The sequence below is a fragment of the Triticum aestivum genome, chromosome 4D (assembly GCF_018294505.1).
Source record: "Triticum aestivum cultivar Chinese Spring chromosome 4D, IWGSC CS RefSeq v2.1, whole genome shotgun sequence".
In the NCBI taxonomy this organism is placed as follows: Eukaryota; Viridiplantae; Streptophyta; class Magnoliopsida; order Poales; family Poaceae; genus Triticum; species Triticum aestivum.
In genome coordinates, this window is record NC_057805.1 from 12978903 (window position 1) to 12996729 (window position 17827).

At 43.1% G+C, this 17827-nt stretch overlaps 1 protein-coding gene across 9 annotated transcripts; it reads right to left on the bottom strand.

Annotated features, from left to right (window-relative positions):
* Positions 1-762: 762 nt before the first annotated feature.
* On the bottom strand, positions 763-16692 carry LOC123095739 (uncharacterized). 9 transcript variants are annotated; one of them, XR_006446321.1, is made up of 5 exons: positions 16503-16692; positions 16015-16142; positions 15426-15919; positions 14438-14659; positions 763-1180 (listed from the first exon to the last, which is right to left on the bottom strand). XR_006446321.1 is itself a non-coding variant. In XM_044517299.1 (4 exons), the coding sequence occupies exons 2-4, from the start codon at positions 16046-16048 to the stop codon at positions 1034-1036; spliced, it is 675 nt and encodes a 224-aa protein (XP_044373234.1). In that variant the 5' UTR covers positions 16049-16142; positions 16503-16692; the 3' UTR covers positions 763-1033. The 9 variants fall into 9 exon arrangements, 6 of the variants coding, with proteins under 6 accessions (XP_044373234.1, XP_044373233.1, XP_044373236.1 ...); XR_006446323.1 differs by lacking the exon at positions 763-1180 and adding an exon at positions 1260-1544; XR_006446322.1 differs by lacking the exon at positions 763-1180 and adding an exon at positions 8523-9370.
* Between the last annotated feature and the right edge of the window lie 1135 nt (positions 16693-17827).

Sequence of the window (17827 nt, forward strand, 5' to 3'; positions counted from 1 at the left end):
GCCATCCATTCTGCGCATCGCGATTCATGCAAACACATTTCTCTTTTTTGTTTCTCTCCCATAAAACATGTCTTGAAGTTCAAACCTTTGCAGCGTGGCAAAGTTTTCTATCTAGAATCTAGGATAAACTTTCAGATTTTTTGTCAAACATAAATATACAAAAAATGATTTTTTAATAGATTCTAGATTCTATATCCTAGATTCTAGATAGAAAACTTTGCCACGCTGCAAAGGTTTGAACTTCAAGACATGTTTTCTATGTGAGAGAAGCAAAAAAGAGAAAATTTCATATAGAAAGTTAGTTGTGTTGTATAGATCTTAAAGCAATATTGAACAGCCAGGATAGCAGGGCCCGGGTGCAGATGTTCTAAAAATCCGTCCTTTTAGGGATCATTTCATGCACTGATGCTGTCTCCACTTAGACTAGAACAGATGATTAAAAAGGCAAAAGGGAAAAAATCACTTCTGTTGCTTATATATCCAAAGAAAAACAACCACATGGGAGTGACAGTGTGGAGATTTGATGAACGAATTACCTGTACTTTCTGTTTGGAATGCTCTTGAATTAACTATATCAGGATCAGGCTGGAAACATGGCACTTCTAATGTTGTGTTGCCAATATTCCATAAAACCGCTGTGATACTGAGTCCATTCCTGGGATCAAGACTTCCCTCATGTTTGAATCAGGACCAACGTATATCTCAAGCTAGCCACAAAACTGCAGACATGACTACACCATGGCACGAACACGCCTGATATGCGAGTTTCACGTGATACATGCGACAATATAAGACATCATTGCATTATCTTGATGCGATGTTAAACTGACATCATACAAAGGTTACATCATAATCTAAGCTGTCACACTAAGGAACCACTTTTACACAAAAGATGCAGCTGGCCACACGTAGAGCGCGACTACATCAAACTAGTCGATGGTTGTCACTATCACACATTTCTATGAGTGGAATGAAACTAGCTTGCACTGGGAACTACAATCTCTGAAGCCATTGCATAGATTGACAAAAATGATTAGCCATCGAACAAGTTGACCCTATAATGGCCAGTGAGATTCTTGATGGCCCCGTTTTCCATGATGCTCTCAAGCATGTCGTACTTGTAGTAGTTGGCATCAAGCATTATCTGCTGCCGAGTCGCCAGCTCCTCCTCCAGTATATTCTGAGGGAAGAAAAAAAATCAATGAACTATGACTCGGAATACAAGTTACAACTTACAACCAAGGCTCAAAGCAGCTGTATTTTTTTAAAAGAACAACATCGTCAACAAAATCCACAAAATGTTGTGTACAATGTAGGAAGGTTCCATCCAAATGGTGCAAGCATGATAAATTGATAATGAATGCTAAAAATACATGTTGACATCTCTGGTTGAAATTACATACGCCCTATTAGGTTCTATGTTCTGCATTCCAGAGCAATAGTTTGTTCCTAACTTCCTATAAGTAGATAAGACCAGTCATAAATCAACTACTTCACCCTTTGTTGAAAAATCAACTACTTCACCTTGACGAGCGCCATATTTTCTGCCAAACAAAAGTACAAAAGGCAAGGATAAGTGAACGAGACTACTAGCGTTGAAGTTCCATTGTTTCTTTACATTTTCACTTTATCCATATTTCATTGTTCATGAGTATGGGAGTCATCAGGAGAAAGCAATGGAGTGCACTGATGATGACTTGTACCAATCATCAATATTCCCCTTTTCTTACAAAAACTTAGATATTTGATATTCTTCATCAGTGAGAGTGCCACACGGATAGAGAGAGACAAAAATGCATCATCATCGATCTCATGTGGAATGGTCTAGCAGTGATCATGGAGGGAGGAATGAGATTCAGTCAATGCACTCAAATGATGTGGTGGCATGTTCTGCTCTCATGCGATGATAAAGACTCATTGTTTCTATCTTCCTTGGCCACTAAGGATCTCCCAATAATTTTATCAAACCTTTTGCTGACCTTCTCACAAATCTAGTTGTCAGTTATCAATTATCACACATCCTCCATCTAGCTTCTCTGCTCATCACTCTTTTCTTTAATTTCCACCTTAATATGCAATAATACAAAGCTTCATGTTTCACTGATGTACCCGCTATATCTACACTATCTAAAATATCCCTACTATAATACTTTAATTGTTGTCAGTCTCATGGATCTATTATGAAAGTGTGCTTCTAATATTTGGGAACTAGCGTGTTACAAATTGCTCGGAGTAATTTTCATCCTTACAATGAGCACCCTAATTTTTTTCTGTTAATGGTTATAATTTGATACACATAAAGCAACACTGTCAGTTCCTTGTTGCAACATGTCATGTTGGTTCACTGAAACAACATAGTACTATTGTACTGGCAGTAATGCACAAGACATGATCATAGCAGCATTTAGTGGTGACCAGCTTTTTGCAATGAGGGCAGTAGGTTCCAACTTCCAACTTTCCAAGGAACGACAGACCACTTGCTTGCATCTGAGATTGCAATCTGTAATTTCCTTGGCTTGATAGGCCAACAAATAATAGTAATATTACTAATAGTAAACATGAGAAATAATAGTTGTATTACTAATGACAAACATGAAGAATAGAATAAGATATGCAAGACATACGCTATATATGATGCATTTAGACTTCAGCTCGACAAAGGAGCTTGGTGCCAAGGAACATCTTTGAGTGTCCAGTATCACAAGGTGTCTCCTTAAAACCAAGGCAAAATATTCGCTTCATCTATTAATGAAGGGGAAGAGGGTTTCCCGGTTAATTATCGGAAAAATGGGTTAAAACCATCACAAACTTGAACAACAAAGGCAACTAAGCAGCAACCCTAAAGCCAATTATGCATGCCCCAAACGAAGAGTTGTTGTTCTGGAGCTGAAGCTATAGTCCGTTATCTTCTCTGCAAAGCTCGATCTGTTGTCCATTTTAGGAGATCTCTTTTGGAATTGCAACCGCAATCAGTGAGCGCATCATAAGTAGACTTGTTCACGAGGAGATCACGAGTATAAAATGACATGCTTTATACGTTAAACTTTTCACTTGTTTCTGCCTTTCCTGGATCATGACATCTCCAGTGACTCTGATCAATGTGCAACATTGTACCACCTACTCTTCTGAATCCGCCACCTACATCTCCTCCCTTCTTGATTATTTCCATCCCTATTATATAAACTAGAAGTGTGAAAGAGAAGAAGGGTAGAAAGGGCCAGAGGCAGACAAGTAAAAGAGACTAGTAGCATTGGAGTTCACATTATTTCTTTACATTTTCACTTTCTCAATTTTATTGTCCATGAGTATGGGAGGCATCAGGAGAAAGCATTGCAGTACATATATCTGGTTCTGTATGCAATCATCCATATCATCCTTTTCTTCCAAAAACTTAGCTGCTTGATATTCTTCAGCTAAGACATAAACTTAGAACTATATGCGCAATTGTGCATTCGACGCCACTTTATATATATATATGAAGCTTCTTAAGTTACTCCGGTGCTCTCACTTCTTCTTCTTCCAGGGGTGCTAGGCAGACAAGCACCCACGAGAAAGACAGTTTGACTCAAGGTTGGTCAAGAAAAAGCTAGCAAAATGTTAGCAGTTAGCATTGTACTAGGTCAGATGCTGGAAAATACGAAGGAGAACCTGGGTACAAGCGCACCCTATATGCAAAAAAAATAGTAATTCAAAAAATTCCGAATCTTTTTTGGTGTCAAGCATGATCAAATATTGTAGTCATATAAAAAGATTCGTCAGAGAATGACCTTCCTTGTATCCTGGGTAGAAGATTCGGCAAAGAACGCTATATACAAGTACTATACATGCTATATTGTCGTCATAAACTTGTCTTTTTTGCCCTGAAGTCAATAGGAATCATTTCTTGTCGAAACTTTTCATACGAGTAAAATACCTGATCATGTTTGATTCCAAAAGAGATTTGAAATTGTTTGAACCTTTTTTCAATTACTAAAAAAATTGGCTCATATAGGGTGCGTGGGTACCCAAGAGCACCAAGTTCCCATCCGTCAGATGCTATCTTACGTTCACAAGAAGCTCAGGCTACAAACTACTTCGCTGCTCGAAGTAACATGGAAACTCATGAAATTTGCAACTAAGCAAGTTATGGTAGGCATTGGGATAAAGAAAGGAAGCACAATTCATGGACGATGTAAACAACCATCCATGCTATCTCCCTTTCTTCAAGAAATTTAGTACGTTAGTACATGCTCATGAGCCAGAAAAAACACTTAGAACTATATGAGCAAGTCAGCATTCAACACCACTTTATACATATGAAGCTCCTTGACTTGCTCCTGCGCTCTCACTACTTTCAGGTATCTTAGACAGACAATCAGCCACATTAGAGACAGAATTTCAGGCCTGGCCATGAATTTTGTCAGTCATTGTTGTTCTAGAAACCTGGATATCCCATTCTATCACCATATAGTGGGTTTAGTAAAGTATACGTGAGAGTCATGCATCATTAAAAATTGATGTCATGTAGAATACTAGAGAAGCTTCAGAGTTCGGATACAGATATATACCGTTTACTTAATCAGACAATTGAGTTGACAATTGGCTATATGGATCAAGTCAAAAACATGCAGCTTGATGTGGTAGTAATATATTGAAGTGACATTCAGAGAAATGTCATCTGAACTGACACCGTGTGAAATCAGAATGACAGTGTGAGGTGAGAGAATTGCAAGTATCCGAACATGTATAAGTGTATGGAAGAGAATTGCAAGTATCCGAACATGTATAAGTGTATGGAAGAGAATTGCTAGTATTAATTGTTGCAGTTCTGTTTTTGTGTTATCATTCAAAGAAGTTGAAGGCTGGTGAGAGGAGTTGATCAGTTCTTGATCAGTATCTGTTGGAGCAGAAAGTTATGGTGCACTCACGTGACTGGGCGCAGGTGGAGAGCACCTGAGAAGAAGAAAACGAGAGACAGAGCCAGAGCCAGAACCAGAGAACCCCCTTCAAAACTCCAATGAAAAGTTGAAGTTACTGTGCATGGAAATTAACCAATGCATGGGTGTATATAGGTGGGTAGATATACTGATAGGAACACAAGAAAGAATAAATGAGAGGGAGGTGAGACATGTCAAAAACTTGCTTCACATGGCTTCCTTCTTTATTTACTTCTTCCTACCATTTCTTCCTCAGATTGTCCGGTCAGTAAGCCTAACTCTCCTTCCTTGTCCTCTGCTCCAAGATTTGCAAGCATGGCGCTTGTAATGCTGTGTTGCCATTGTTCCATAAAAGCGCCATGATAACGAGTCCATTCATGGGATCACAAAACTTCCTCCTGCTTGAATTAACAACACATCTTCAGGACCGACAAATATCCCAAGCTACACTGTGGACCGGCAAATGGAGGGCAGTAGGTTCCAAATTCCAAGGAACGACAGATCAGTTACAATCAGCAATCTATAATTTCCTTGGCCTGGTTAGGTCAACAAATAATAGTACTATTATTACTAATGATAAACATGAGGAATAATAGTAGTATTACTAATGACAAACATGAGGAATAGGATATGCGGACTTACGCTATATATGATGCATTTAGACTTCAGCACGACAAAGGAGCCCGATGCCAAGGAATAGCATCTTTGAGTGTACAGTATCACAAGGTGTTTTTTTTAAACAGAGACAAAATATTTGCCTCGTCTATTAATTAAGGAGAAGAGAGTTGCGCAGTTAATTAGCGGAAAATCGGGCAAAAACGTTACAAACTTGACCACGAATGGCAACCAAGCAGCAACCCTAAAAGCAAGCGTGCAAGCCCCAAACAAAGAGTTGTTGTTCTGGAGCTGATGCTATAGTCTGTCGTCTTCTGTGCAAAAAGCTTGATCTATTGTCCATTTTAGGATATCTTCTCTGGGAAATTGCAACTGCAATAGTGAGCACATCACTTGTTTGCGAGGAGGTCATGAATATGAAATGACATTCTTTATATGTTAAACTTTTCGCTTGTTTCTGCCTTTCTTGAATCATGACATCTTCGGCGACTCTTTTCAATGCGCGACATTGTACCACCCACTCTTCTCAATCAACCACCTACCTCTCCTCCCTTCTTGATTACTTCCATCCATATATATAAACTAGAAGTGTGAAAGAGAAGAAGGGTAGAAAGGGCCAAATGCGGACAAGTGAAACTGTGAAAAAGACTAGTAGCATATTGGAGTTCACATTGTTTCTTTACATTTTCACTTTCTCAATTCCGTTGCCCACATATGAGTATGGGAGGCACCAGGACAAAGCAATGCAGCACACCGATGTCGATATGTAAGCAATCATCCATATTGTCCTTTTCTTCCAGAAACATGGATGCTTGGTATTCTTCAGCTAAGACATGAACTTAGAACTATATGCACAATTAAGCATTCGACGCCACTTTATATATATGCGCAAATTGACAATTCAACAGGTGGCCGTGCCTCCCATGGCAGATTGAGAGATGGAGCAGGACAGAACGAGGTGCTTAGAGCATCTCCAATAGATGGTCCAAAAGTTAGTTATTTTTATATTTGGACCATCTATTGAAGATGCTCTTACTCTGCAATTGACAACCTGAGACGGCCATTGGACGCCATAGGTAGATGAGGTCGGTCAGAGCAGGCTGGCCAAAGGAGATGGGCGGCGGAGATAGAGGTGTCGGTGCTCAGTCAGCACTTCGGCGGCGAGGTGTGTCGTGTGCGTGTGAAATCCAAGTGGACACGATGGTGGAAGATAAAGTACACAATTATGTATGTCTTTTTTTTAGAAAAGAAGGATGACCCTCGGCCGCTGCATTGCATCTAGGAGATGTATGCAACCACTTTATTAATTATTCACAAAACTCTTACAAAGTAATACATCAATATGTCTGAATTCGTCATCTTGACAACATCTGTCGCTACCCCTATCCATTGATGAAAGGGTGCAGAAAGTGTGAATCGAATACCCAGACTTCTCATCTAGTCTAACATCTAAAGCCGAAGGCCCCGACCAAGCCACATACCGGGTCTGGGGCACAAACCGGTCAGACGCACTCATAGGTCGTTGTCGCTGTCTTCCATCAATCTATCTTCAGAGCAGGTACTGACACATCGACCTTGCCAGGCCTGCCATCGAATGGCCCCATGGCGCCAGACAGCGCCTCCTCTCTACGCGCGTTTATCATCACGCATCCGTCGTCGAGACTTTGCTGTGCCTCGCCGCCGAGACTCCACGCCGTCGATGCTTCACAGGGAACGCCGCTACACCGCAGATGCCGTTCACTGGTCCCTCGAGCCTATGCACACCTCCAAGAATGACGCCCTCAAGAGGGGTACGACACATGAGCGTCGCCGTCATCAGATCGACTGATTTAGGGTTTCCCCCGGAGGTAGCGGATAGGGGTCTAGAGCTTCTCCACGACGATGCCTTCAAGAAGGGGACGATGTAGAAAAACACCGCCATCGCCGACCTTGGCTACGTGCCAAGAGTAGGGTTTTCACCCGGATCCGCTCAAGGACCCTCCATCCAGCATCGTGTGCAGTGGATCGCCACCGATCACCGCCGCCGCACATGGAGCAAGCCGCACCGGCCGGATCAGATCTGACCGGAGACCAGGCCCACCATGCCACCGCCTTCCCTAGAGCCATCTGGACTTCGCCGGAGGGCGCCTCGGGCGGCAGCGAGGAGAGGAGGTGCGACTGGGGAGGAAGATGTGTCGATGGGAGGTGGCAGCGGAGGAGGGATCCGGCGTTGGGTGGCGGCGGTGGCGCTAGATCGAGGCTCGCGTGAGTGCGAGTCGCCTGTCCTGGAAATAACAGTGTCACAATTACGTATGTCTAGACCATACATTTAGGTTGTATAAAACACTTCTGCTTCAGAACCCTAACGAGTGTCACAATTACGTATGTCTAGACCATACATTTAGGTTGTATAAAACACTTCTGCTTCAGAACCCCCCCCCCCCCTCCCCCCAAAAAAATCAACAATGGAGAATAGAACATACCTCTTGAACTTAGAGGGTATGATGGTCAAGTTAAAAGCTAAAGAGTTTATTAATGTACACAATTTATACACATAGACCGGCCTAAGGGTTTTTAGGTTGTCGGTACACGAAAACTTAGAACTATATGAGCAATTCAGCATTCAACGCCACTTCTACGCAATCGCTTCTTTCAGGTATCTTAGACAGACAATCACCCACATTAGACACAGCAGAATAGAACCTCCCCAACCAGAACATAATATGCACTACAATATCATTAGATCCGAGGACACCATACCTTTGCGATAAGCCTAATGCGCGTAGGTGCTCCAGCCGCTCCTGGGTTTGATTTAGATCCTGACAGTTATCAGGTGGCGGAATGGAGAACAAACTGCAGAAAGTTACTAGTATGCATGTACGAGGCAGCCTGTGAACTTTGGTCGATTGCTGACAAGCTCACATATCAGTTAACGTAATTTGCTAGTTGGCTGCAAGCTGCACATCAGCACCTGGAATAAAGCTAGCCAGCACTAGAGTTTCAGGCCTGGCCATGAATTTTGTCAGTCATTGTTGTTCTACAAACCAGGATATCCTATTCTATCACCATATAGTTGGTCTAGTAAAGTATACATGAGAGTCGTGCATCAATAAAAAAATGATGTCATGTAGAATACTAGAGAAGCTTCAGAGTTCAGATACAGATATATAGTACTGTTCACTTGATCAGACAATTGAGTTGACAATTTGCTATACTCTATCATCAGCATACAGTTTTGGATTAGAAGAACACTTCGGATCTTTGAGTGAGTATCAGGTGTTTTCCTTCTATTGTTGTTCTGGAGCTGATGCAATACTTTATCATCAGCATGGAGTTTTGGATTAGAAGAACACTTCCGATCTTTGAGTGAGTATCAGGTGTTTTCTTTCTATTGTTGTTCTGGAGCTGATGCTATACTTTTATCATATTCTCTGTAAAGCTCGATATGTTGTCCATTTTAGAAGATCTGTTGAGAAATTGTTATTGCAGTTAGTAAGGAGGCCATGAGTACAAACTACAAAATGACACTCTTTATAAAGCTCGATATATACTATTATTTTTGCTTTTTCTGTCCTTCCTGAATCATGACATCTTCAGTGACTCTGATCAAAGCACAACAATGCACCACTTACTCTACTGAATGGACCAACTACCTCTCCACCCTTCTTGATTCTTTACATCCCCGGTATATAAACTTGAAAGTGTGAAACAAAAGAAAGGGCATAGAAAGGGCCAAATGCAAGGGTAAGTGAAAGAGACCAGTAGCATTGGAGTCTCCATTGTTTCTTCGCATTTTCACTCTCCCGGTTTTATGTCCATGAGCATGGGAGGCGTCAGGAGAAAGCAGTGCAGGACAACCCCTGGAAAATGTAAGAGATCACCCATGTTGTCCTTTCTTCCAGAAATTTAGTATGTTGCATATGAGGCCACTTTATATATATGAGGCTCCTTGACTTGCTCATGCGCACTCACTTCTTACAGGGATGTTAGACAAACAATCACCCACATGAGGGGCCGCAGAAACAAACCTGCCCAACAAAAACTTAACTTGCGAGACAATTCCACTGGATCTGAGGCAATCCCACCTTTGGGACAAACCTCGGGTCTGTAGCTGTACAAAACCCTTCTGTTGTGCTGTGAATTTGATTTAGATCCTGACAGTTACCAGGTGGCGCAAGTTTTGTTTAGGCTGATGCAACACTTGGAGAACAAAATGCAGAGAGTTACCAAGTAGTAGTACAGCTGTGGACTTCCTACCGTTGTACTGGTCAAGTTCCTATCATGTTTGTCAGACCTACATGTCCTTGTGATCTCCCACGTCCCACTGACTTCATCAAACTTTTGCGAACCCTCTCACAAATCTAGCTGTCAGTAATCACCCTTCCTCATTCTAGCTTCTCTGCTCATCACTCTTTTCTTTAATTTCCTCAATATGCCAAGCTTCATGTTTCACTGATGTACCCACTATATCAGGGATCAATTATGAAGGTGGGCTTAGTCTTTGAATATTGGGAACTAATGTGCTACAAATTACTCAATATCCAGGCTTGGTTAGGAACTTAGGCCAACAAATAATAGTAGTAGTAGTAGTGACAAACATGAGGAACCGGATATGCAGACTTACTAAGTTGGTCTACACCTGCACAAATGCTAGAATATGTATCATGGTTGCATAGCAAGATTAGAGCCTACAGGTAAATGTTATTGAAAGGTGTACTGAAAGATCCAGGCTTTTAGGGGCCATTTCATGCACTGATGCTGTCTCCACTGACACCGAAATAGATGATTAAATGGCAGTGGGGGAAAACAATAACTTTTGTTATCTATATATCAAAAGAAAAACAACCACATGGGAGTGACAGCGTAGAGATTTGATGAATCAATTACGTGTACTTTCTCTTTTATCAGGAGAAGATCAGGCTACACAAATAACTATATCATGGATTGCTCTCGAACTAACCCTTAATGACACTGGGAGTGCAAATTAGCATCAGAAGCGTTAGTGCAGAAGTGCTCAGCCAAGAAATGTGGGAGCCACTGAAAATGAGCCAGTTGTTGTGGCACGATCACACTGATTGCTTCCTGAAACAATGGAATGTACAAGAGACACAGACAGTAATAGATTGAAGTGCCATTCAGAGAAGGGTCATGTAAACCGACGCAATGTGAAATCAGAATGATAACATATGAAAGATAATACTAGTATGATTGCTGCAGTTTTGTTTTTGAGTTATCATTCAATAAAGTTGGGGGGCAGTGAGAGGAATTGACCAGTTGATCAGTATTTATTGGAGCAGAAAGTGATGGTGTAGCCAGGTGAATGGGAGCAGGTAAAGAGTACCTGAGAAGAAGCAAACGAGAGCCAGAGCCAAAAGCAGAGCACCCGCTCCTCTCCATTGGGACCTTACCCATTATCCCTTGCAAATTCGAATGCGACGACAACAACGGAAAGTTGAAGTATTGTGCATGGAAATTAACCACGAATGGGTGTATATAGGTAGGTAGATATATTGATAAGAACACAAGAAATAAAACGTGAGAAGGAGGTGAGCCCAGTCATGCTGGCCATGGAAAAAACTTGCTTCCTTCTTTGATTGCTTCTTCCAATCATTTCTTCCTCAGATTCTTCAGTTAGCAAGCCTGGCTCTCCTTCCTTGTCCTCTGTGCATCTTCTTAATTTAGATTTGATATTGTTGTGGCACAATATTTCTCTGGTGGATAAGGCTATTAAGTCCACATTGGCCTCATGGAGAAGTCTAACTTCACCGAACCTTATACTTTTGTCAGAACCAAAGCTATGCGAAAATTGGTCTAGTGCTCAATGCAATTTGCATTTTTTAAACTGTTGTGCGCACAAGGATGGGACGCATCCAGGTATAAAAATATACCAGTCTATTCAGGTTAGTGATGAATTAATGAAACATGCAAGTGTTCAGACTGTAGACGTTATATATGATGATGCACTTAGACTTTAGCTCAACAAAGGAAACCCCACATGCCTAACTCTTCTTGGCTTAGGATTTTTCATTTCCGAAGAATAGTAAAATATGTGGATGCCAATGCCAAGGAATAGCACATTTGAGGGACATGGAGTTTGTACACCCGAGCTCAAATGCACCCTCATGAATAGTATAATAAAAAAACTAGTAAAAAATAAAAAAAAACTGAATTTTCTTGGCAAGAAATATGATTGAATTTTCTACATACGTGCAAATTTTCACGAAGGAAAAGCATTTGAAATGCTCGGGACAAGAAAAAAATTGATGTTCCAAAAAGACTATTTTTGAAAGTACGACTATTTTTGAAAGTATTTCTGAGTGCTGATTTTGTTTTTTTTTCTCAAACTTCCACGAATGTCATTTCATTAAGAAAACTTGAACGCGGGAAGAAAACTAAGCAATGTTGTAAAAAATCAGAATTATTTTTAAATTCTTTCTATTTATTTTGGATTTTACTGTTCATAGCCGAAGCATTTGAGCTAGGAATTAAAAGAACACTTTCAATCTTCGAGTTTCTAGAACCAAGAGGTATTTTCTTTCTACTGTTGTTCTTGAGTTGATGCTATACTCTTATCATCTTCTCTGTAAAGCTTGATATGTTGTCCATTTTAGGAGATCTTTTGGTAATTTGTAATTCCAGTTGGTGAGCGCATCATAAGTAGCAGTGTTCAAGAAAGCGTTTTTAAGCGTCGCTTAAGCGCGCTTAAGCGCTGAGCGGTAGCTAAACGCTCGCTTTTGGCCTAGGCGCAACTTTTAGCGTTTGAGCGGAAAAAAGCATGATTTAGCAATCGGTTAAGCGCTAAGCGCTGGCTGAGCGTTCGCTGCGCGCGCTTAAGCGACAGAAAAGCGTAGAAGGCGGGCCCAAAGGTCAGACGGGAGCTGAAATAGCCCACAGGCGGGAGGGGAAAAAGGGGGGTATATAAGGCCTGGCCCAAAAGAGGCCTGTTCGGCTAGGGTTACTGGGTTTCCAGGAGGGGAAAGAAGAGAGCATTGTGGCGGCTGCTTCTGCTCTGCATCCAGCGGCGGCTCCTCTGGCGTTCTTCCTCCTCCTCAGCAGCTATGAGGAGGCCATGAGTATAAAAGGACACTCTTTACACATTAATTTTTGCTTGTTTTCTGTCCTTGAATCATGACAGCTTCAGTGACACTGATCAATGCGCAACAATATACCACCGACTGTAATCGACCACCTGCCACTCCCTCCTTCCTGATTCTTTCCATCCCCATTATATAAACTTGAAAGTGTGAAACAAAAAGGGCATAGAAAGGGCCAAAGGCAAGGGTAAGTGATAGATACTAGTGGCACCGGAGTGTCCATTGTTTCTTTGCATTTTCTAATTCCCGGTTTCTATGTCCATAAGCATGGGAGGCATCAGGAGAAAGCAATGCAGGACAACCTAAAGAAAACGTAAGCGACCATCCATGTTATCCTTTCTTCCAGAAATTTAGTATGTTGCATACTCCAGGGCAAGAGAAGAAAAAGGCTAGAAAGACTTCAAACTATATGAGCAATTCAGCATTCGGCGCCACTTTATATATATGAGGCTGCTTAACTTACTCCTATCTTAATCACTTATTTCAGGGATGTTAGACAGACAATCACCCATATGAGAAACAACGGGACTAAACCTGCCCAACACAAACTTAACACCCGCAACGATTCCACAGGATCTAGGGCCATCCTACCTTTGAGACAAGCTCGAGGGCGGTAGCTGCTCAGGGCGCCCCTGCTGTGTTGCGAATTTGATTTAGATCCTAGCAGTTACCAGGTGGCGCAAGTTTTTCTTAGGCTGATGCAACCAGTGGAGAACAAACAGAGCAGAACGACCAAATAGTAGTACACATGTACAAAGGTAGCCTGTGGACTTCCTACTGTTATACACTTGTACTGATCAAGTTGATGTGTTCTTCATGTGTACATGTCCTTTGGGATCTCCCAGTGACTTCATCAAAACTTTTTGCTGACCCCCTCACAAATCTAGCTGTCAGTTATCACCCATCCTCGTTCTAGCTTCTCAGCTCATTACTCTTTTCTTTTTTTTCCTCTTTAATATGCAAAGCTTCATGTTTCGCTGATGTACCCACTAATCACTATATCTAGTTATCTATACTATCTAAAATATCCCTACGATGATACTTTAATTGGTGTCAATCTCAGGGGATCAATTATGAATGTGTGCTTCATCTTTGAATATTGGGAACTAATGTGCTATGAATCACTCGAAGTAATTTTCACCCTTACAAATATCACCCTAAATATACTTCTTTTTAAATTCTGCTTATTACAATTTGGTACATATAGTGCAAAATGTTGTGTCGGTTCACCGAATCAGCATAGTGGTACTACTGTACTTGTTGTATAGAGCAGTATTCCACCAATTCCTTGTTGCAAAATGACCTCTGGGTTCACTGAATCAAGATATAGTACCACTGTACTTGCAATAACATGGACAGGATCATAACAACATTTAGTGGTGACCAGCTGTTGGCAAATGGAGGATGGTAGTTTCCAACTTCCAAGGACAACAGACCACTACATGCATTTGGCTTCCATAAAACTAATGATACAGAGATTGCAATCTATAATTGGCTTGGCTTGGTCAGACCAACAAATAATAGTAGTAGTACTAGTGACAAACATGAGGAATGGGGTACGCAGACTTATTGAGTTAGTTTAGACCAGCAGAAATGCTAGATTATGTGTTATGTTTGCAAAGCAAGACTGGAGCCTACAGGTAAATGTTATTAAAAGGTATACTGAAAGATCCAGGCTTTTAGGAATCATTTCATGCACTGATACTGTCTCTACTTAGACCATAACAGATGATTAAAAAGGCAGAAGGGAAAAAAATCACTTCTGTTGTTCATATATCCAAAGAAAAACAACCACATGGGAGTGACAATGTAGAGATTTGATTAACTAATTACCTGTACTTTCTGTTTGGATTGCTCTTGAATTAACTATACCAGGGTCAGGTTGGAAACATGGCACTTGTAATGCTGTGTTGCCAATATTCCATAAAATCGCCATGATAATGAGTCCATTCCTGGGATCAAAACTTCCCTCCTGCTTGAATATAATCAGGACCGACATATATCTCAAGCTACCCACAAGACTGCAGACAAGACTACACCATGGCACCGACACCCCTGATATGCAAGTTTCACATAATACACGACAGAATATCAGACATCATTGCATTATCTTGATACGACGTTAAACTGACATGATACGAATTACGTCATAATCTAAGCTGTCACACTACATAAGGAACCACTTTTACACAGAAGAAGGCGCAGTTGGGCACAAGTAGAGTGCGGTTGAATCACACTAGTCGATGGGTTGTCACTATCGCACATTTTTACGAGTGGAATGGAACTAGCTTGCACCAGGGACTGCAATCTCTGAAGCCATTTCATAGACTGTCAAAAATGATCAGCCGTCGAACAAGTTGACCCTATAATGGCCAGCAAGGTTCTTGACGGTCCCGTTTTGCACGATGTTCTCAAGCAAGTCGTATTTGTAGTAGTTGGCGTCAAGCATTATCTGCTGCTGAGCCGCCAGCTCCTTCTCCTCCTCCAGTATATTCTGAAGGAAGAAAAGAAAGCTCAATGAGCCACGGCTCCTCAAAATACAAGTTGCAACCAAGAAGGATCATAGCAACTGAATCGTGTTTTAAAGAACAGCAAGATCATGGTCAAAATCCACAAAGTGATGTGTATAATGTAGGTAAGCTCCATCCAAATGGTGCAAGCATGAAAATGAATGCTAAAAATATATGTTGACATCTCTGGTCGCGATTGCATACGCCCTATTATTTAGGTCCTATATTCTACTACATTCCAGAGGAGCAATAGTTTGTTCCTATAATAAGTACAATAATAGAGATGAGTCATAAATCAACTAGTACTTCACCTTGATAAGCGCCATGTTCTCTGCTTCCTGCCTCTTTGCAAGGCTCTTCAGTTTACTCATCCCATCATACTCCGGATCTCCTTGTTTCAGCCAAAGGAACTCCATCTTCGAGCCGGGCGGGCTCGGACGATCAGGAAACATTTCGGGCCTTGCCAAGCTGGCCCGGACAGGCCTGGGCATTCCGCCGATTATGAAGGGGAAGTCTCGCATCAAGTCCACAGCAGACCTGGCCTGCGACTCGTCGTCCAATTCCACCAGCGCGGCGGCAGGGATGTCGTACGGGATCGTGTAGTTCTCAACGAACTCCACGCTGACAACATGAGCACACTGAGAAAGAGCCGCTCGGATAACCTGCCGAGTGACCACAGGGGAGAGGTGGTCGATGTATATCGTCCTCTTGACCCTCGCCTCGAAATCGGCATACTCCTTCTCAGCATGCTCTCCCATCATACCCTCGGCATGTTTGTCGGGATTCGCCATGGGGGCGCCGAGGCCTGCAAGGCAGTAAATTGCAATGGTGGCTTAAAATGGCTGAGATTTCACTGTATAAGCACAGCAGACATTGTGCAGGAGCATCTACAGGTTTTACATTTACAATAAACAGCGCCGAAACTGGAAAACATAACTAACAACAGTGGATTGCTGTTTATGAGAGCGCCGAGGTTCCTATCATACTCTCAACATGTACATCGGGATTCGCCATGGGAGCGCCGAGCCCTGCAAGGCAGTAAGTTGCAACAGTGGCTTAAAATGGCTGAGATTTCACTGCGGGAGCGCAGCAAATGTTGTGCAAGAGCATCTGCAGGTTTTACATTCATAATGAACAGCGCCGAAACTGAAAAAACATAACAACTAACAACAGTGGATTGCTGTTTATGCCTGAATCGGGTCCTGGGGTAGGAAGATGGGGGTTCAGTTCAGGAACTAGGGTTTAAGGCACCTCATCGCAAGGTAAGCTGCGGCTGGCCCAGGGGCGGCAGGGGAGTGAAATCGGGGGCGGGTCTAGATCGGAGAACGTGAGGATCCGTCGGATTTAGCTGAGGGCATGGCCATGGCTGGACGAGAACAGCATCGTACCTCGAATCCAGAGACTGCGGACGGGCGGGCGGGCGGAGACGGCAGGGGCGCGGCGAGGAGGAACGGGGACGGCGACGGCGGCGACGCGGGTGGGCGGAGGGGAGGAGACTGAAGCGTCGGCGGAACGGAACGGAGACTCGCGGGCGGCTCAGGCGAGGAAGAGTAAATGGTGGTACGGGAACGGGACGGTGGGGAGTGCGAACGTTAGGTAGGAAATTTATATGATCAAGCAATATCAAAGAACTAGTAACAGCATCTAAAAATACTAGTATAACAGACCATTCATATTCTTCAAAATAGCAAGAAGTTAGATGATTTGTACCGGGTAATTTTGAAAATATCATGTAGTACGGCGGCTTCGTGCGTCCATAATTTTTAAAAACTGCATACTATATATATATATATCAATGATTTCATAAATTTCCGTAAAAGAATGAGAAAAATTCATAGTTTGATTACAGCTCATCTTTCATCTTTCTCCTCTCACTTACCGGTGCTTTGCGTCTTCTCTATTGCCCATGCGGCGTAGCACCGTATCTCCAACTCTGATGACATCTCTTGCGCGAGGTTGTCAATACATTTAAGAGCATCTCTAGCAGATCATGTATAACCACGGCGAACTGCGTTTTCTCGGATGTTATACGGAACAGCCAAAAAAAGGCCCGCGCAGAACCGACCAGCTTTCCGATATATATGCGGGCGCGTGGTCATTTAGGGTTCCTATCCGTCATTCCCCGCATCCATCTTCGCCGCAAAATTCACCCCTTCGGCAGCGATTTACGGCGCCTCCGGCCACCGGATCTTGGCGGTGATGGCGCCGCGGGTGCAAGGCGAGGCGGCGACAGTGGGTTCGGCGGGCGCGGTGGGTTTGGGTGCCGTGGGGGGTTCGGCGGCCGTGGTGGGTTCGTCGGCCACAAGCGGTGCAATGATGACAAGGCCTCCAGCTCCTCCCTCGGCCCTCCCATGTCGGAGAAGCACAGGGAGCAGGCGTGCACCCGCGGCGCGAAGTCCCGTAGCGCCTGCTCGCGGACGTGGGCGAGTTTCCGACGCCTCAGGAGGCTGTTCGACCTAGCCATCAAGCGCCTCCGGGCGGCCGAGCGTGTGTGCTGGGAGGCGAAGGCCGCCACTGCCGCCGGAGATGCGGTTGCGACCGCGCAGTTGCCGGCGCTCCGGGATGAGTATCAGCTCCAATAAACCCTCTCCGGCACACTGATCTACCACACGCTGCACGACAACGAGCCCCCGCCCCGTGAGGCCATCTCCAGCGACGAGGGCGACAACAACGATGGCGACGAATCAAGCGAGGAGTAGATGCTGGTAGTTTT